The sequence below is a fragment of the Lagopus muta genome, chromosome 3, assembly GCF_023343835.1.
Source record: "Lagopus muta isolate bLagMut1 chromosome 3, bLagMut1 primary, whole genome shotgun sequence".
NCBI lineage: Eukaryota > Metazoa > Chordata > Aves > Galliformes > Phasianidae > Lagopus > Lagopus muta.
In genome coordinates, this window is record NC_064435.1 from 91,089,211 (window position 1) to 91,109,503 (window position 20,293).

The 20,293-nt window shown below is 36.3% G+C and overlaps 1 protein-coding gene across 3 annotated transcripts in view; it reads right to left on the reverse strand.

The window, feature by feature from the left end:
- Nucleotides 1-308: 308 nt before the first annotated feature.
- The window catches only part of SLC9A3 (solute carrier family 9 member A3), a 54,665-nt gene continuing 34,680 nt past the window's right edge, over nt 309-20,293 (reverse strand). For 2 of the 3 annotated variants that reach the window (XM_048940720.1, XM_048940722.1), the window contains exons 7-17: nt 18,943-19,145; nt 18,050-18,139; nt 16,203-16,273; nt 14,322-14,451; nt 8,563-8,678; nt 7,857-7,986; nt 7,204-7,380; nt 6,596-6,671; nt 4,902-5,015; nt 3,405-3,648; nt 309-423 (exon numbers count right to left, since the gene is read on the reverse strand). In XM_048940720.1, coding sequence (XP_048796677.1) covers nt 420-423; nt 3,405-3,648; nt 4,902-5,015; nt 6,596-6,671; nt 7,204-7,380; nt 7,857-7,986; nt 8,563-8,678; nt 14,322-14,451; nt 16,203-16,273; nt 18,050-18,139; nt 18,943-19,145 — 1,355 coding nt within the window. In that variant the 3' untranslated portion in view covers nt 309-419. Of the gene's footprint in view, nt 424-3,400; nt 3,649-4,901; nt 5,016-6,595; nt 6,672-7,203; nt 7,381-7,856; nt 7,987-8,562; nt 8,679-14,321; nt 14,452-16,202; nt 16,274-18,049; nt 18,140-18,942; nt 19,146-20,293 lie in introns of those variants that run through there. The other variant, XM_048940721.1, reaches the window with a different exon arrangement.

Below are 20,293 nucleotides of genomic sequence, written 5' to 3' on the forward strand. Positions count from 1 at the left end.
TTCCTTGTACATCAAGCAACATTTTCTTCTCCCTGGGCTCCTTCATGTAAGGGTCTTCCAACTCTTCAGGTATAAGTAGAGAATTCTCTTCTTGTGAATTCTCTGATTTGTAGCTAACTTCAGAACAATAACCAGAGTTTATTGTCTCTTTGTTATCCGTATCTGCATCTGTTTCCCAGAAAAGATCAGGTACACTTGGATCACAAGAAGCTATGTATTCAGAGACAGTAGAAAGAGATATATTCCCTCTGTTTTCCAAGGAAGAATAGTTTTGTGTCCAAGGCATTTGAAGACAAGATGGAAAGAAGTGGAGGGGATTCTCAGAAACACTTTCATTTTGGTTTAGTTGGTCAGATGTATAAGGAGGAAATTTGTCATCTGAAGAGGAGTATTCTGTCATTTCAACATCTTGGTCCATATCACCTAGAGTACAATTAAATAGAAACATTTGTACATAGATATTTTGTATATTACTATTCTGTCTAATAGGCTTTTCTTTTGGCTATTTTTATGAGTGTCTTATTAAAATGAGTGGTTTAAGACCATTTTTGAGCTGGGGAACTGTACCTTGTTCCTGTTTCTATCTTGAATAACCTAAAATGAGCCTTTTGTCCTCGTTGAGAATCAAGCAAAACTGAGCTTAGTATTTGCAACGAATGCAGCCTGCTTCAATACTTAGGAGATGGAGTCATCATCAGGTTATTGTAGTGCATTTTTATCTTGAGACATTTATTCCTAATGCTTACCAAGGAAATCTTTTGAAAGAAATTGCGCTCTTTAAATAAAGAAACAGAATGTTTCACCAGAAAATCCAACTTATTCTTAACTGTCATGATGCTTTTTGTTTAGACTATGTAGAGAATCTTCACATTCCCACATTTGGTTTCCAATTTACTTTGGTTTTTAAAATCTTCTAATTGAAATTTTAATAAAATTTTCCTATTAGGAGAATTTCATTAAGTATGTAATTGAGAGGACTGTTTCTGAGAATAACCAAAGTCCCAGATTACTTTCTCAGGAAACCTAACTTCCCAAAATACTTCTGAAGAAACACAGCACTCAAAGCCCACAAACCCTGATATTTTAAACATACCTGCACAAAAACTCATACATAGCAGTTTCTAATAATACAGTCACTTATAATATGGCAATAGAAGTGAGAAAAAGAATAAAGGTTAGAAGTTGAATTTTGGAAAGTATTATGGTCAATAATTTATGACAAACTAAGTGGGAAAAAGGAGAGGAAGATTTCAATGTGGCTAAGTGTCAAGGAGAAGTTTTCCTTGTAGAACACTGCTTGTTATTCAAGCTTTTAATTAGAATACCAGAATTTAATTCACAGCTCTTTAGTTAATCCAACATTTCTTTTAAAACACTATTTTAATAAAACAATCAATGATATGTTATATGAAACTGAATATTCAAACAAACTCATCCCTACAGGTTTCTCCATTAAAGTGATGTACTTTCTGTAATTACACTTGAACTAGCACACCTTCTGCAAGACATAAGCCAGAACAGAATAAAATCAGAACTTCCTTTCCTCTTTATTTTCCAAAGATTATTAAATTCTTTTCAAAATAAAATTATGCAATGTTCACTCCTATGCTGAGATCTTCGTCTGAAAAAAGTTTCATCAATTAAGTACTTTCAACTTGCCACATTCCTTTATTTGTTGATGAACAGAATGCACTAAGTCACATGTTTGTGATCATGGATTCTACAAAAGCTAGACAAATGACCGGCACATTTCATTGCATAATCAGTGCCCTATGTTCTATTCAATTATGATGGTTGAACTGTGACCTGACCCACCTCATTTACTGCACTGACTCTGTAGATTATAGAAATGAAGGCTGATTTTATGATATGGAAAATTTTTATAGAGCAAGAATTAAAGGGCAACTGGGATATTTATCTAAATCCAGAGTTAATTTATTTTTAAACCTCTAAGAAATTAGAGGCAATGTTATTTACTGTACCAAATTTAATTATTTACTGTGTCAAATGTTTTTCTGCTTTTAAAATAGGATATGGATTCAGAGAAATTTAGATCTCTAAGATCATCCAGTCCCACCATCCACCTATCACCAACATTTCCCACTGCACCACACCCCTCAGTACATCTAAATGTTTCTTGAACTCCTTAAGGGACAGTGACTCCACTGTTTCCCTGGGCAGCCCGTTCCAGTGCCTGACCGCTCTCTCAGAGAGAAGTGGCTAATGTTCAGCTTGAATCTCCCCTGGCACAACTGGAGGCCGTTCCCTCCAGTCCAATCACCAGTTACACAAGAGAAGAGGCTGATCTCCAGCTTACTACAGCTCCCTTCAGGTAGTTACAGAGAGCAATGAGGTCTCCCCTGAGTCTCCTCCAGACTGAACAATCCCAGCTCCTTCAGCTGCTCCTCATAAGCCCTGTGCTCCAGACCCCTCACCAGCTTTGTCGCCCTTCTCTAAACACGCTCCAGGGCCTCAATGTCTTTGTGGTGAGGCTTCCAAAACTGAATACAGTACTCAAGGTGTGGCCTCCCCAGAAAGAAGTACACAGGGATGACCAACTCCCTGCTCCTGCTGACAACACTATTTCTGATACAAGCTAGGATGCCACTGGCATTCTTGGCCACCTGAGCACGCTGCTTTCTTATGTTGAGCCAAGCATTGGCCAATACCCTCAGGTCCATCTACACAGTATTCAAGCCACTCTGCCCCAAGCCTGTAGTGTTGTCTGAGGTTGCTTTGGCCAACCTGCAGGACCCGGCACTTGGTCTTGTTGAACTTCATCCCATTGACCTCAGCCCAGCTATCCTGCCTGTTCAAATCACTCGATGCTTCTATTGTACACCAAAATGTAACAGAGTCCAATGAGTTAAATGACTGATCTGACCTTTTCCAGGCAAAACGTATCTTTTGACATCAGCAGATGGATTGTTTTTATGTTGCTTCATCCTGTCTTTGCTTACGTGTGAAGACAGTCCTGACAGTGTTAGTTGAAAGAACAACTGCTTTTTTAAGAACTTGAATCAGAATTACATCATGTCAGGGAATTCAAATATGAGTTTTTTATCTTCTAGAGCTGACTAACCAAGAAAAATGAAGTCTCTTGAAACTGGATACAAAAACATTTGGATGTTAGGAAAACTTCCTGCTTGGCATTTTAGAATTTACAAGACAAAACAAAGAGCAAGAACATTTTCTGCTCTAAAAATGGTACGGCTTTTGACCTCAAATAGATGGGCAAATCCTCAAGTAGAAAGAAGTTTTGTTATTCAAACAGAAGGAAAAAGTCAGGAAATAAAGAGACACTGGGAAAAGAAAAATCAGAAAAATAATCTTGTCAGTACTCAGGCTTGATACTGATTTAGATTGATTAAAAACAAAAGTGATAATCTCTCTTAAAATATTACATATGTGTTGATTCTGGGAGAAAAGGTCTGGGTTGTTCCTCTGGGCCATCTGCTAGCAGGAAAGAATCTATTGATTTATTGCTGAGCCGGAACGGAGTGAGCCGTCTGAAGTTGTTTGGAGAATAAGGGATCTGCACTCGGGCCCTTTGTGACGGTACCACAGTATCTTCACTAGACAACCATGGTGAGAACTTCATGTAGATGCTTTGATCATCATCAGCTGAAAATACTGGGTTATCAATTCCTAAAAAAATTCACGAGTGACAAACACAGTTAATCAAAATGATTTCTTGGTGACACAGAAAGGTGCTTTGTAAAAGAGGAAAAAAAAATAGGCAAAAAGACTATTATATAATCAAAGGTTGCTTTTTCTGGCTTGGTTATAGCTAGTTATTTTGGATTTTTTTTATATATAGTGAAGAACTGTATAAAATATACAGTTATGATTGAGATATCTGGAGAAAATAAATAAAATTGCTAAAAGAATAAACCAACTCATCCCCTAAGCAAAACAAATCAAAACATGAAATAGTTGTAGAAAAAAATCAGACCAAATCCATAAAAAAGAAGGAAAAGATGACCAAAAAATGCAAAAACATGAGCTGCACATCTCCATGAAGGAACAAGATGTGTGGGAGGGCACTGAAATAAGGCACTGAAGTAAAAGGAGCCTTTTAATATAAATACCTTTTAATATAATACCAGACAAAAATTGTAAAATCAGTCTAGGCCTGCATTTTGCTAGTCGCTTACTTTTGGATTGATTTCAGTATGTCTTTATAAATATTCAAATGTGAAATTTGTCGCTGGGCAGTTAAAATATTGTATCACCCTGTTTGTCAAAAGAGTACAGACACGAAGATTTTTCTTCAGTGTATGAATGGCATTACATATGCTGATAATTCAGACACTAAAGTGCTAAAGAGATGCTAAACCTTAGCACCGTACAAATCACATCATATACTATCTCTTATATGTAGTGGTGTATTTTCAGTATGGTATTTTGGAGCCTTCCGGGTCAGGAATTCAGGTCCAATGAATACTCCTAAATATCTGGAAATCTGCACTTTTCTGTGACTTCTGTAAGTCTGCAGGGAATTGAAGGACTTGTGAATTTAAGAAATACTGCATGAAAGAAGAAATATGGAAGATATCATTGCAAAGTTCTTTTATGCAAGTAGAAATCAATTGGCCTGGTAAGGTAGGACAACATTAACATTTTCTGTTGCTGAAGATAATTTAGATCTTAGGGTTAGGCAGCCATTTTCACATCTCCTGTCAGTATTATCAATAGCAATAGCAAATTTGATGCTCTCCATAATTTCACATACTTGAAATTTGTTACCTTTGCCATAATTTTAAGCAAATATCAACCCTCAGAAAAGAGATCCAATCAAAACAAACAAACAAGCAAAAATACAGGCTAAACCTGCAGCATTTCTAGTAATTGTTTTTATATTTGAGTAAAAAAATTCTGCATGCAATTAATATTTTTACCAGCAGGGTTATCTGTGAAATTTTGCTTGGTCACGTTAGCCAGAAAATCAACTCCTTTGCCTAGATGCAAAGTTTCATAATCATTATTTTCTTCTGCTTCAGAAAATTCCAAATCTGGAACAACAGCGATAAAAAACATAAGCTCAGTTTGATCGGAGATTTCTATCAGTTCTGATGAAAAAGTGAAAGAGCATTATGTCATATTATATTGGTGCAGTTACCAAAGATTAACAGTTGTAGCGCTGGCACGACAGTGTGAATGTATTTGCAAACTGCAGTTTGGGTACCAATTATTTTGAGAAACTCAACAAGGCTTTCAGACTTTCACTGTTACCTGGTGTTATGATAGAGATTTCACATTCTGAATAGACTGCTGGCTAATAGAATATTTTTCTGAGTCTGAAGGAAACAAACTTTCGATGCACGACTACTGGTGCTGTTATATTTTTTGTCTTACTTTCTCACATTTAGAGAAACGTAGTCCCTTAAAATAATTTGTTACTGATTTTTCATTGTTAGAATCAGAGAAATGACCTGGGTTGAAAAGGACCACGATGATCATCTAGTTTAAATCCCCCTGCTACGTGCAGGATTGCCAATCACCAGACCAGGCTGCCCAGAGTCAGTTAGACAGAGGTTGACATTGGAACCCTGACTAATTTCAAAGCTGATGAGGTCACTGCTGCTTCTATCATCATCAAATCAGCTTTACATCACCTTCTAAACCACTTGTTAAGTATGTCCTCTGAAGATGTCTTTCTCTTTTTCCAATAGATGCAATACATGCATCCAATACATGCAGAGTCCTTCAACAAGACAGCACTGAATGAACTAATTACAAGTCTTTGGAAAACACTTTCTATGCAAGGACGTTCTAGAATGTTATGTCTATTTCAGCCAGCATGTATTGCCCCTGCCAGTCAAAAAAGTAATGTTCAGAAGATGTCTTAGGTAGCATACATAAAGAACATCTTTGCTTGGATCTAAAGAGAAAAAATGACTCTCTCTGCTTTACTTCGGCTTTCTTTGAGATTAAGAGTCTGAATAAACATAAGAAAGACCACAAGTAAGGGTTAGTTCAGTGGGCTTTAAATCATATTTCAGTTTTTAAGTGGCACATTCTCATGAAGGATTAACCAGTACTCAAACTGACCTCTGACAGTTTTCCCTTCAAATCTGCCTTCTCTCCCCAAGTTCTAACTTCAACTCAGCTTCAACTCTGATTCAGACTCTTCTAAATAAATAGGCGTTAATTCAAAAAACATTTCCACTCTGACTGAACTTTGCATGGTATGGTGTCATGGATAGGCATACCTTACTTGATGAAAAAAAAAATTTAGCAAAACTTGCTCTATGCAACTTATCTAAAAGTAAGCAGAAAGTTCAACTATGTTGCAGCTAGCGCATTGTTTTGTTTTCAGGATTTGAACAAGGTATTTTACAACTATGAGTAAGAGCACTAATTCAAGTTTGATTTGTCATTCAACAGCCTGGGGAAAAGAATAAAAGAAAAAACAACTTCTTAATGTTCCGGATACTGTTTTAAGTATGGACTAGATCCCCACTCTCTGTTATAAGTTATGACTAGAAGTCCCTCTCTAATAGCTTCACCACTGCATATCATTAAATTTTTAAAGGGATTATTTACAGACAACGTAGCTGATGAAATACTACTGATCTAAAGGTCTTTTTACCTTTTTCCTTCAAAGTATAATCTTGTACAGGATTTTCTGAAGGTATTTTTCCATTTGGTATGACATTGCTGTTTCGCTGAAAGAAAAGAAACAAATTAAATGAACAAAAATGCTACCAACGTCTTAGAGCTAAGACATTCTTCGAAATCACTGTTGAGCAGCATTATCCTGATGTCTGTTGCAATCTTTTTTTGAGGTTCAATATTATTGTCATTAATTTGCTACTCTATACTGGTACAGGAAAAAGAAGGAGCTTGGTCTTTTCATACGATGTAAGTTCCTGGATGCATGCAAATTTTGTGAAATGATGAATGCTATGTCTGCCCTGGAAAAGCTCCCCACAGTGTTCTAGCATGGCTCCAAATCTGCTATTTCTCAAGTGATCAAAAAACTCTCAATCAAAAGAGTCCCAAAGCATGGAGAAAAGCAGTATATGAGAAGATGCCCCTTGATTCATAGTTCAATCTTTTCTTGCTGAGACCCTTTAAGTTACTAAGTTCTATAGGACAGAGATAGATGCAGGACATAGGAACCTTGAGAATCCTCCCTGCCTTCCCTTTGTTTTGTATGCTAGGTGGCTACATCTGGGTCCTTGTGCAATATTTTACCCTTTTTTGGCCCCGTTCTCTTTTGTGGATTTTGTTCAGCTTCTTGGGATGATTTATTCCTAGTTTAGTACTCTTGAAAGATTCTAAGCGTTTCCTCATTGTCCTGTGGAAAATCTCCTTGTCTTGTTTCTCATCTTCATTGTGCATGATCTCATGTCGACTGTACAGATGTTTGTGCTGTTATGAGGAAAGGAAGACAATATTCATTTATTTAGAAATAGAGCTGGAAGCCATATCAGTGCGTTCAGCTTGTGTCATGAAAACAAAAACAACTCCTTTTAAGAATGAACCAAAGCAGAGTCTAAAGGCATTCTATTTTTTTTTTCCCTCTTTCCTCGTGTAGGAAGGCATGATAGTCATTCAAAGTAAGCTTCTCTCTATCATCTCTAAACTACTTTGATCTATACAACCCATTTATTCTTAACTTATATTGGACCTAGTTCTGTACTGTGTTAGCCCCACACTCACACTAGACCCTCTCTGTTAAAAAGGCCTGTAGGTGAGTGCATGAGTATATACACAAAGCCTAACTCCCTCAAGAGTGCAATTTGCAGTTAAGATCTTCCCTTCTGAGTTTTGCTTTCATATTTTTGGTTTCTAATATCCTAATCTTTGGATTTTAAAACATACTAATGCAAGTCTTCTGCTCTCACCTCCTGCCTGGGCTTATATAGGTACTGTTGTAGGGTGTGATGTGCAACTGTGTCTTCTGTGTCCCGAATACTTTTCCTCCTCTGCTCTAAAGCTTGCATGTCAAGGCAAACTGGTCCAGCCTTTTCTCTCCTGAAGAAGAATAAAAAACAGAAACAATTTACAGATGAAGTTCATATAAGTAATAACTAAATAAATAAATGTCAAAACTGGTTGAATCAAAATATCTAATGCGAAAAATGAGGAAAGTGTTGATTTTGTCTTTCAGGAGGTTGTCAACATTTATTTCCCTATGTATATGGCAGGTGGGCTGTTGTGTGAATGAGACAGGAAAGAATTAAGGGAGCAGCAATTTTTTTCCTTGACTCTCCCCTAAAGTTTTCTGGAGCAGACACAGAAATGCTGTCTGGTTCTGCTACAGCAATTGGTGAACAAAAGTCACAAGAAACAATTCTAATGTGGTACTCTGCTTCATCTTACCAATCTTTACTTCAAAATTTGTTTGCAAAATGCAACAGAATAATGGTAATAATAGTATTTTATCACCTATTTTATGTGGGAGGAAGAGATTAATTGTAGTTCATAAAATTTGAATGAAGCCCCTGTAATTCGCATTTTTCAGACACTGTAACTATCTTTTTTGCATTTCATCACACACAAGAAAACAAAACAAGCAGAAGACACAATCAATCAGTACAAGTAACTTACAGTAAATAAGATACAGAACTTTCTACAGTACTTGGACGCGGGGTATTGAAATCCACATTGACCATGTTGTCTGTACTTGGAGAACGTATAAACGCTAAGGAACCTCTACGCTCTCCCTGGCCAAAGAAAGAAACAAAACACATTACAGCTGTAAACACGTGCAGTAAAATGTGGATCAAAAAATGCAGATCATATGCTGTATAATGCTGTTATATGCAAATGGCACAAGAAATAAAAGAGAAGTTGCATTTAGTAAATGATAACAAACTATTTTATTTTGTTTTGTTGTTAGGGTTTATTTAAATAAGTGACATCCCAGTGAAAAAAAGCTAACTGAAAAAGGTTTCCGATCTTGTAAATCTGTTTTAGTGAGGTGAGTGATCTGTTAGGCCTAACCTGTTTGAAAACTATGCCCTTGTGCTTTTGCAGGCTAACTCCATCCTTCAGGGATGGACCTTTACTTTGTACCACCTTGCAACCCAAGCACATTGGCATATATGTGTAAAATTTTAGGACTCCAAACATCACTGCACTAACAGCAGTGTTTTCAAAGACATTGCACTATGTTTTCTATTTTCTGCCAGACTGGAAACAGCAAAAGTTACGTAGTGTATAAATCTACAAGACTACTTGTGGGTTATCTGGTAAAGAGGTGAGATACTAATAGAATCATAAAACCATGAAACGCCATGGGCAGGACTGCCAACCGCTAACTCAGGCACTAGATCAGGTTGCCCCAGGGCCCCATCCAACCCAGCCTAGAACACTTCTAGGGACAGAGTATTCACTACTTCTATGAACAACTCGTTCCAGCGCCTTTCAGATCTCTGACTGAAAAAATTCCCCCCAGTATATAACTTAAATTTTTTTAACTTAAATTTTTTCTCATTCAGTTTAAAACTCTTCTCCCTTGTTGTATCATTAACAGACACTGTGAAATGTCTGTCTTCACTCCGATTATAAGCTGCTTTTAAGTACTGGAAGGCTGCAGTGAGGTCTCTCTGGAGCCTTCTCTTCTCCAGGCTGAAAAAGCCCAGCTCTCTCAGCCTTTCCTCATAGGAGAGATGCTCCAGTCCTCTGATCCTCTTCATGGCCCTCCTCTGAATCCACTCCCACAGCTCTGTATCTATATTGCAAAGGTAAGCTTTGTAATCAGTTCTGAAACTGGCATTACAGAAGTGAGTTTCTGGGAAAGCTCAGATTTCTATCTTCATGGTTTTCCCTACCATTTGCACAGTCTTTTACTTAGGTGGAAGTTAACTGTTGAGAGACCATAGTTATGTAAACTTCTGTAGCAGAAACACATGTCATGGCCTAAAACAGGGATGGAGCACCTGGTGGGAACACAGGGCCAACCCAGGGCATGCAATGTGCCTGAGTGACTGGAAGGGGTGGAACCAGGATCCACCCCCTCCCAGACCTTATTTAAGGATTGGCAGCGGAGGCAAGTGTATCTTTCCAGAGGTCTTCTGTAGGTAAGCAGCTTTTTCCCTTTGTGTCTGCAGCAGCTTGGGCTTACCATGACTTGTTGCAGCCTAGGACTCTGCTACCCTGCTGTCACTGCTATGTTTTCCATATCATTATAGCATTACAACTGTAAACATCTATGGTTTATATCAGAGCAGACAATCATGTATTAGATCTCTATATTTTAACAATGTAGTATAGAATACAACCTCCCTTATGCAATATTGAAAGAGATTTTATCTATTTTTTTCCATCTACATTTCATTCACTTTACATTTCTGTAGTCACAGAGAATAAGACAAACAAACATTTCCTTGTACTATCGTAGAGCTCACATACATGTTATGCTAGAACAGATGTATCCAACTGCAAGCCAAGCCTGTCCTGAGGTTAATCCCCTGCCCCAACCTATCATGCTGGTGGTTCTGTGCCATTGAATGGCCTAGCCTTGACCTCAGAAGCACCCGTGTTTCAGCAGTGGCCAACCAGTAGTGGACTGTTTACACTGTTTGAGCTGGAATCAGGACACTGGAGGGTGTAGAGCAAAGCTAACTCAAGTTATGGTATATAATTTTATGCATTTTGATACATTTGCTAAATGCAGTCCTGTGAATAATGAAAGGTAAGCCTTGCTTACCTTTTTCATAAAGGAATTTGAGAATAGGTTTCAAGATCTTTGAAAAAACCATTAATTTTTGTTATATTTGTGACTCTATTTTCATTTGACATAAATACACTATCTGCAAATTTTCAAGAGGAATGTACATAGTTGCAAAATCAGATAGTCAACTCAAAATTCCAATCATGTCTCTTCATTAGGCTACCATAAGACCTATATTGCCGGAGAAAGACATCCCTCACTTCACAATCATGCCTTATTCTTGTCATTGCTCTTTGGAAGCATGTATATTTGTGAATAACTGTTTTCAAGGATTAGGTATAGGAGTAAAATTCCATCAAAAATCTCTGACACACACCTTAAGAACTCATTGAGAATGGCAATTGCCTACAAGAAACCAGACTGATGTATTAGTTTCAAAAAACAAGCTCAAATATCCCCCTGGTCTTATGTTACTGTTGAATTTTTTGTGGTGTGTCTTATTGAATATATAGATATATGTTTAAAAAGTTTTGCTATATATATACAATAGCTACATTTTATATGCAGCTCAAGACAATTCCTCTTCACTCAGTGCAGTCCAGGCAAACCGAAGATTGGATGCCCATGCATTAAAGGCAACTGGCAGTGCTTGCCTTCACTCTCAGTGCCTGCACCCTTCTGACCTGGGGGCCCAGTGCTGTCATCTCTCTTGTGCTGCTGATAGCTGTGCCCCCACATGCACCGGCATTCTGCACTCTTTTATGCTACAACTGCAGAGGAAGAATAACTGCTTGCATTATGTGCTTGCAAGACATGAAGCCTGGTGAGACCCCCATCCTAATGGTGACTTACAAGAAGGCTGCCCCACTTGCTGCTGGCCCCACTTCTCCATGCAGCACCTCACAACTCTTTACCATCTCACAGTGGTGAATTCATGCTGTGAGTCACATGTTGATGGACAGCCTCCTGCAGCCTTTTCCTACAGTGCCTGCTGCCAGCCCTGCCTTTGGCTACTGGAAATGTAAATCATCACCATCAGGAATAAAAATATTTCCATGCGCCACGCGTTTTTCACAAAGGTTCATTCTTTGCAGGCTGTGTGACATACTTGGAGTCTATCTAGTTATGAAACTGCAGTGTCTGTTTTGGGAAACTATATCTTGAAACATATGGTAGTATTAGTTGTCCTACAAAAGTTATCACTACATCACTAGAAGCAATGAGAAAGAATAACGTATCTTCTTTATAGTTACTAATGAAATTTACTTGGAGCTTCTCTGTGAAGAAGACAGATTTGAGAAACGTTAACAATATTTATTTCATATTTTTTTTATAATTTTATTTTCTCTTCTTTAATTAAAAAAAAAAAAAAAAACTAGAAAAAAATTGTTATTTATCTACATTAACTATGTTATATATTTTACACAGCCCAAGGCAATTCCTCTCAGCTCAGTGGGGCCAAGTTAAGACAAAATGTTGGACACCCAGGAACTAGTATCTGTTGAACCAGTTCAATAGTAGGTATAGTTTGACCCCTGTAGAAATTAAAGAGGGATTAAAAAAAAAAAAAAAGCATCATCTCACTTGTTTTATTATGAGCATCTGACTTCTTTTAGAATGAAGTATAATGTTTCATAGATACCTTATATCATATCATCTGTGGAGGAATTTTAGCCAGAAGAAGACATGATCTGTTGTATCATTCCAAAAGGTCCTTTAGCCCTTCTTAGCACTGAAAAAAATGTGGTCATCACAGATAACTGAGCTGCTGTTTGCAGGATGAATCTGTAGAAGTCATACTAATGGTTTCATGAAATGTTTTGTGTTAAAAATAAATACATTTTTTGGAACAAGAAGTAATACTTCATGCTAGAAGTCTTATAGCTCCTTTGAAAAAGTTGTTGATATCTGATATCTAAATCCTTGTTGATCTTTTATACTTTTTCTTGTATATTAAGCAATGGTGATGCACTACCAGAACATAATGCTCTAGCGCTTTTTGCTCAGAGATTATCTGGAATCAGTGTTTTTAGGGAAAAAACTCATCTTATCTGAGTCAGATGCCCACTGAAACATGAAGAGACTCATGCTTTTTTTTTATTGAATAAATGCAGCATAACAGCATGAATGAAACTTTTTGTAGAACCTGCAAAACTTTAAATTTCTTTGTTTGTTCTTAGCAGATGAGCAAACATTTGTAGTCTGCCTTCAAGACACAATCTACACAAATATTATTTGAACTCATCAAAAGACAGCCTCCTTGTATCATACCATATATTATGTACAATGAAAAAGGCCGTTCTTCCAAACAGTGAATAATCTAACTTCATTTTACACTAGTGTATGCTGTTTATGACATCACTGGGTAAAGATTCTGCTGATAAATCTGCATAGCTTAGCAATCAGTACAGCCACTCACATCTGTTAAAGAAAAAAAATGCAATGAATCTACAAAACAGACTCAGCAGTGAATCTGAGCATGTGTATATGTTTACCATCCTCATCAACATCTAATTTTCTTCCTTAGAGGTGCGACCTAGGAAACATCTTGGGAAAGAAAATTTGTTCTCAAGCAGCCTGAAAACTTTATGGATAGTTTAAAAAACATAAATCTGAGAAAGTTGTTTATTTTGTGAAGTAATCCCCAATTTTCACACTAAAATAATTTCTGATTTTGATCTTGTTTTGCAAATTTGATATTTGAAATTCTGTGTTTCATTGTAAGAAGTCTAACAGGCTGTAGTACATTCACCAAAAATGACATTATTATCAGTAGTGGGAGTGAAATAATTTATTTTAATTAATGAAACTAACTAGTCTGTTTCTCAGCTGTAAAATAAAAATAAAAAGAAAACAAAAGAAAGAAGTACATTTAGAGATTAAGGCTTTAGATCGATTATCACTTCAAAAATCACTTTTAAACATTCCTGTTTAAAATTATCCTTTGCACCGTGTGAATGCTGCATACCTGTGTTGATCTAAACTAAGCCAGCCAACACAGTGATGAAGAAGATAAGGAATTTATACATAATCTGTTAACATTGTTTTGGTTTGGGAATGATACTAAAGCAGAATGGCAGTAACCTTCTTCCATTTAGTGACTTCTGTACTTTACCCTGCAGGTCATAAGTTTTGTCGTTGCATTTACTGTCATTCTAATCCTAATTTTTGAAATGTAGGTATTATTCTGCCATTGAAATCAACTGCTCTCTTGCTGATCTCTCTCTATAATAATAATGTGATCTTGCATAATAAGATAACACTAAAGTCAAATGTTCACACCATGTGGAAATGAAATTCTTCAAATCAGATTTATTGTCACATACAGTTGGTATTCTATAGGGAAAAGACAATATTTTACCTGATCCATTTCTGATTGCGGTGTTTCTTGATGCAATGAATACTGATAAAAAAATTCTTCAGAAAAATTCAACAGAAAAATACACCAACAAATGTTTATCATACTCATCTTGGGGTTCAGGCATAGTACTGAGAACTATGGTTACCCAAATGGGTGGTAACAAGACTCATAACTCTTAAATTCCACTTAGATAAAACAAATGAAAAGTTTTGTGTTGTTTTTTTTTTAAGACATCTGCAAAATATCATCTTTAGATTACACTGTACATTAAACATAAAAAAAGAAAGAAAGAAAAACTAGAAAGGAAAAAAAGTAAGTATTTATAAGTACCTCAGCCACATAGCTAATTGCATCCTTCAAGTTGAGTTCATGGAAAACATTAAGGATTTGGTCTCTTGATTTTTGAGCAGATCTTCTCATCAGGAGTTTACTGAGGAATTTCCTATCAAAATTGGACCACCTGATAATTGAAACAAACCATGTTAAGGGCAGCAAGCAATTGTAGTGCCTGAGCATTTGTAATTTATCAGAAAAGACTATTGTGTGAGCTAACAGCATTTAGTTAATGTCGAGCATAAAAATGTGAGGGTTTGTATTTTGAAGCTTTTCAAATAACAGCTAAAGAAAGGAAAAAGCTGGTACAGCTAGTTATGCAGCTGTCACTAAGCATTTAATAGGTTCACTTAACAAATACTACTGCAGCAGCACAAGTGCTATGATTAAGGTATCCCATTTCATAGTCACTAGAACACTTTATATACTCTGGTAAATCATGCTACCTTCTTTTCCACTCATGACTATTTACTATTATACTTAAAATCTTCATTCTGAAAGTTCAAGTTTCTTTCCTTTATTGGAAGGAAAAGCACATTTCCACAGCTGTATTGTGGTAACCCAGACTAGAAAGCCAGTTTCCAACCATTGTACTCCAAAAGCACAGAGAGAGGGCCTCATTTCATGCTGTTTGAGTGCTCTAGGAGATAGAAGTGGTACATGTTTGCTGTGATGTTCACTTCCAAGATCGTCTGATAGTAAGATATTTGTTATTTTGTGCTTATGTTCCAGAATTGATCATTATTCCTCTTCTCTAGTCAGAACATCTGAAAATCAGTTTCCAGGCTGTTACACCTGAGCATATTACTGAAAAAACTGGGATACTGCCATTTCTTTGAAGAAGTAATATTTCCATATATATATAGCCTAGAAGAAGCAAACTGAATGTGGTCTCATTCAGAATATATTTCTGCACACTACTGAGAACCTACGCTAAGCTACTAAGAGAAGGCTTCTGTTACTACAGCATATTACCTTCTGCCATATGAGAAGACAAACTGTAATCTGCCACTTTAAAAATGTTTAGTTCCACCTTTAAGTCAATATTTCAGACCTGATGATGTATTCCACTGCAGTGTAATATTCTGAAATTCTTTCCTAAAGTGTATGTTAAAGATTATCAAAGGAAAAAAAGATGTTCTATTTGGGATGCCTAGTGAGAATTCTTCACTGCATAAATGAACACCAGACAAAAGAAATATGTATTATTTCAATGTGTCATTGCAGATATTATGGAGGGATATATTATAAGATAAATTTCATGGCTTTCCTCCGAAAAAATGAAAAAAAATGAAACAGTGACAACTGTCTCTATGACTGGGTACAGTCAGGTGAATGATTTTGCTTGTTCTCACAAGTAGCTAGATACAATCTAGCTCCAGCCTAGAAACCGTTAACCTGCATGAGTATAATGCTAAACCTACACTGTTTTCAGCTTCTCAGCAAGACTTAGAGGAAAGTTCTGCAGATGATTAATGCAACTGAATGACTTTTAGACTGGAATTGACATGTTGAGTCAGAACATCAGCAAGTCACAACTATGAGTGTCTGCATCTATGTTATGACCTAAGACCAGAGAGACAGTCTAACCCTAAATCACACTGTTAAAGAAGTCCAGATTTAACATCATTTTTTGACATTTGTTCATCTAGCTTATGGAAGCCTGCCCCTCTTAATGGTAGTTCTTCACATTCTTTTATGAGAATAGTGTCTGTATCATTCAAGTGAATAATTTTTCTTCTCTCAAGATGAGCAAACAATTGCAGTTGAGATATTTGCTGTCCCTACTTTCAGAGGCTTGCAGGCTTAAAAAAGTCATAATTTACATATAAAATTTCCTAGCAGTATTTCAAACTCTACATGTTAGTTACTGCTTACTTGTCTCTCAGATAGTTATGTCCTATTTGTCCAGAGATGTCTTCTATAGCAGAAAGAATGTGATCAAAGGCCTAGAAAAGTAGAAGTGGAATTAGTATCACACACACATTAAAGGCATAATTATAAAATATCTGTATTTATGTCAGGTTAGACCAAGTAACTGTAGAAAATTTTTATTGCTGCCAAGCAGATTTTTTTCTTTCTTTACAGAAACTCTTACTACCATATGCCTTTCCTCGGAGGTCTGAGCCTTCTAACCACTCCTTTGCAAATTCACTGACTATTCATAATTTACAAATTAACTCAGCAAGAAGGTACTTAAGCCTTCATTTTATTGACATTCAGTTTTAGGACTCATTATCTACTCATTTTACATCTCCATTTCTACTCTTTAATGTAATGAGTCATTATTAGCGTAGATGATTCAAGTTAGTTGAAAGCATTTCCTAATACTTTTTTTCTTTTAGATTTTTCAGTATCTTCCCCCAGGGCAGAAGTAGAAGTCATTCCTTTAGTATCCAGAGCAAAATGTCATAGTTTATTTATTATCACATGGTTGATAACAATTTTGAGGACTGCAACTTTTGAGTCAAGACAAGGCAGCTGCAGCAGAATTTGATCTTTTTTCTTTATATACTTGTTAACATTTTACTCTCTATTGAACTGATTACTACAGAATCTATGGCATGCCACTTAAATAACCACGTGTGATATGAATTATTTCTGCACTTATTACTAGTTACTGTTTCAGGAGACATCTGACATAGAAATGGAGAAAATTACATTATAAATAAGGTGCCTCTCTCCTACTCTCTGGGAATGGATAGTGCTCTCTTTAAAGGCTGCAGTTTATATTCTTCCAAGATGATATGTGCTAGAATATAATGGTGAGTCAGTTAACAAAATAAAGTGTGAGGATTAACGTTACTGTTCAGATTTTTCTGCTCAGTGACACACAAAGGTATATCCCATGTCAGATAGAATATATTTCTGGAAAGAAACTACTGATTTTCAAATAGTAAAACATCAAAATTTTATTTCTGGATAAATACTATCTGTAAATGAAGCAACTTTTCTGCTGTATGCTAAAAACATAACATATTTATTCAGTAGTCTTTAAAAGGATTCTTCAGAACTAAACCCTGCTCCTTACCAAGTTGTTACTCCACTTCAGGTAACCTCCAGCTTGAAAGCAAACAGACTAGAAGATTCCACAAGTGGATATTAAAATGTTTGATGAAGACATAGTTGTGTAAATCTGCAGAGTTACGAACTAAACAAGATGTCTGACAGCCTGTTGTCTGAATTGTAAAAGATCCAATGAGTCACGTTTCAAAATCTCTTCAAAGAATAAATAAATATGGATACATACGCCATTCAAAATGGGACTAAAAATATTACCATGAATCTGGGACTGTATGTCACATGCACACTGCAAAGCCTGCTTTCATTTCATGTCCATAAATATACAATAATTAAGAAGGAAAAATAAACTTTCTTTCACATGCTTTGCCCTATCTACCTTCAATCAAACATCTTCCTCTTTTAGATGAAGAGAAAGAATATTATTCCAGCTGTTTCCCCAGTTCCGTCAGCACCAGTGAATTTTCAAGCAAATGAACAGAAAAAACTTCTGCTGAGTATCCTTTCAATTTGGACTGGACTCAATCCAGTAACAAATTACAGCTAATGCAGTAATTCTTGACAAATTTAAAGGCTTTTGCTGTGTAAATATGAGTTTGATTGCCTCCTCTCTTCCAGGAATAATTTTTCTTTAACCGTTTTCTCTCTTAAGGCATTCTGTAAAAATTCAAATGGTGCCACAATATTGTTTAAAAGTGTCTTACTCTTCCATGAAGTTTCTCATTGAGTTTTGGTTCTCTGTGTTCACTTTTCTTCACTTTCAGCCACTGTACCAAAGGCTTGATTGTCAATCCCTAGGCAATGAAACATAATAATAAATACTTAGGGTATTAGACTCTCCTCCAGCTGAACAGTGCTAAATAGAGTGGTTTTATACATGTTCATGTTGTTTGTCACACTTCCCTACTTGATCCCTCCCCCCATTAGAGCTAAAATAATGCAGTACCCACAGCTACTGTTACAAAGGCTTGAAAAGGCATCAAGCAGCAGAAAAATACCATATCTTCTATATAGCACTGTGAGCCTGAGAATATTTCCTATAGTAGTGCATGTTTGTTTTCCACACATATTTATTTATTTAACGAATTTATTACGACAATTAAAATCTTGATACATTTTTGAAGTCTTTCAAATCGGTGTGTACTGACACATCTGCATTTATGTTCTTTTTTTTTTTTTTCATCCACAAATCACTGTTTTGTTGTGTAAATACTTTCTTGTCCCACTGCTTATTGCCATATTTTAAAAGAACAGCTTAGGCTCACTCAGGTAGATCAGCTTAAAGACTGTATTTGCCAATAAATAGAACTGTCCCCTATAGTTATTCCTATGAGATGAGGGATGTTTAGTCAGATATTAACTTCAGTACTATTAATATCAAGCAGCTAAGACTGAACATTTTTTAGCACAGAGGAAATTGTGTTTTGTCCCTTGTGGTACTGTATGAAAACATAAAATAGGATCTTTGTTACTAAAATTACAAAGTCAATTATGCCTTCAGTTCAGTGAAACAATACGCAACCTTCAGCTGAGAAGGCCTAATACTTTTAAGAGACTCCTTTTCCACGCAAGAAACATGCATAGGAAGAAAAATTACCTGGAAAATAACAGTAAAAAACACAACAACGATAGTTGTGCTGACAAACAGGTTCTTCTCTTTCACTTTTCCTGTATCCAGAAGCGCAACCAGAGCAAAAGCAACTGCTCCACGGAGTCCGCCATATGACATCACTACCTGGTCTATTATCTCCAACTGGACCATTCTGTAGTGGTTAAGAATCCAAGTCTGTAAAACTACACCTATAAAAAGCAAATATTGACATGCTAGAAATGCTCTTATTAAATATCAGTATCTCAATGGTGTGTTACAGAAACAGTACAAATTTCATAACAAATTCTTTACACCTTCTACTTCACCCACTCTGCTTCTAAACTGCCAGGTAGGCTGGGGCCACTTCGTATCTTGCCCATCATATTTAGCCAGAGGAGTTAGAAGAAGCTTATTCTACAATCTGGCAACCCTTCTGAGAATGCTGTCCTTTGATATGAGACAAGAATTTTTCTTCATCTATCACAGGTGCTGAAGGTGAAATTCTATGAGAGCTATGTGCTCTTCTTTGAAATCATTGTCTGGGAAATACTAGAATATCTGCACTGTAGTAAATTACATACATAGGATATTTTAACAGCAAGAAATACCAAAACATAAAATTGTTGCAACCCCATTGATTTAGAAAGCGTGGTAAGTGTGGTACTTTTTACAAATCATACTAAAAATGTCATCGCTGTCAGTGCCTTGTGCAGAGTTGTATTGTTATGCTAACATCATCTTCGGGTCTACAGATGAGATACTGCCTTCTAGAAATGCTTGACCTGGAGTTCTAGAAATCATAATATCACCATGCAGAAGGAAAGATGCTTCAGCATTCCTGTGAGTGCATAGCATGTGCATCCCACCACAGCAAGCCAGGACCATTACATTTGCCAGAGCAAAAGAAATCCTTCTCTTTTCAGAGAACTTGGAGATTATACTAAGGAAAGAAAAATATATATCACTCTAAGAAAGGCCTCTGATGAAGGGGACCTTGAAAATTAATTCACATCACCAATCTAATTCTCTGAGGATATGAAAGCTGTAATCACGTATGAAGACAAAGGCCCAATATCATCAGACTTCCAGTAATTTATCAAGGTCTAAGTTTAATTACTTCCCTGGATACATATTGTCATTGCTGAATATTTACTGTTTAGTGCTCACTCATATTACAGGATGGTTAACAATTAATTCTAGGAATACAGCAAATGATAAAGTTTAAAAAATGAAAACCTGCTTAAGCACATTACACACCCTAATTAGTGAGTAGGAGCAAAATTAAAAATGGTTACAGACTATTTAGAAATGAGGACATGGTACTAGATCTTTTATTCAGCTCATTCAGTCTGAATGT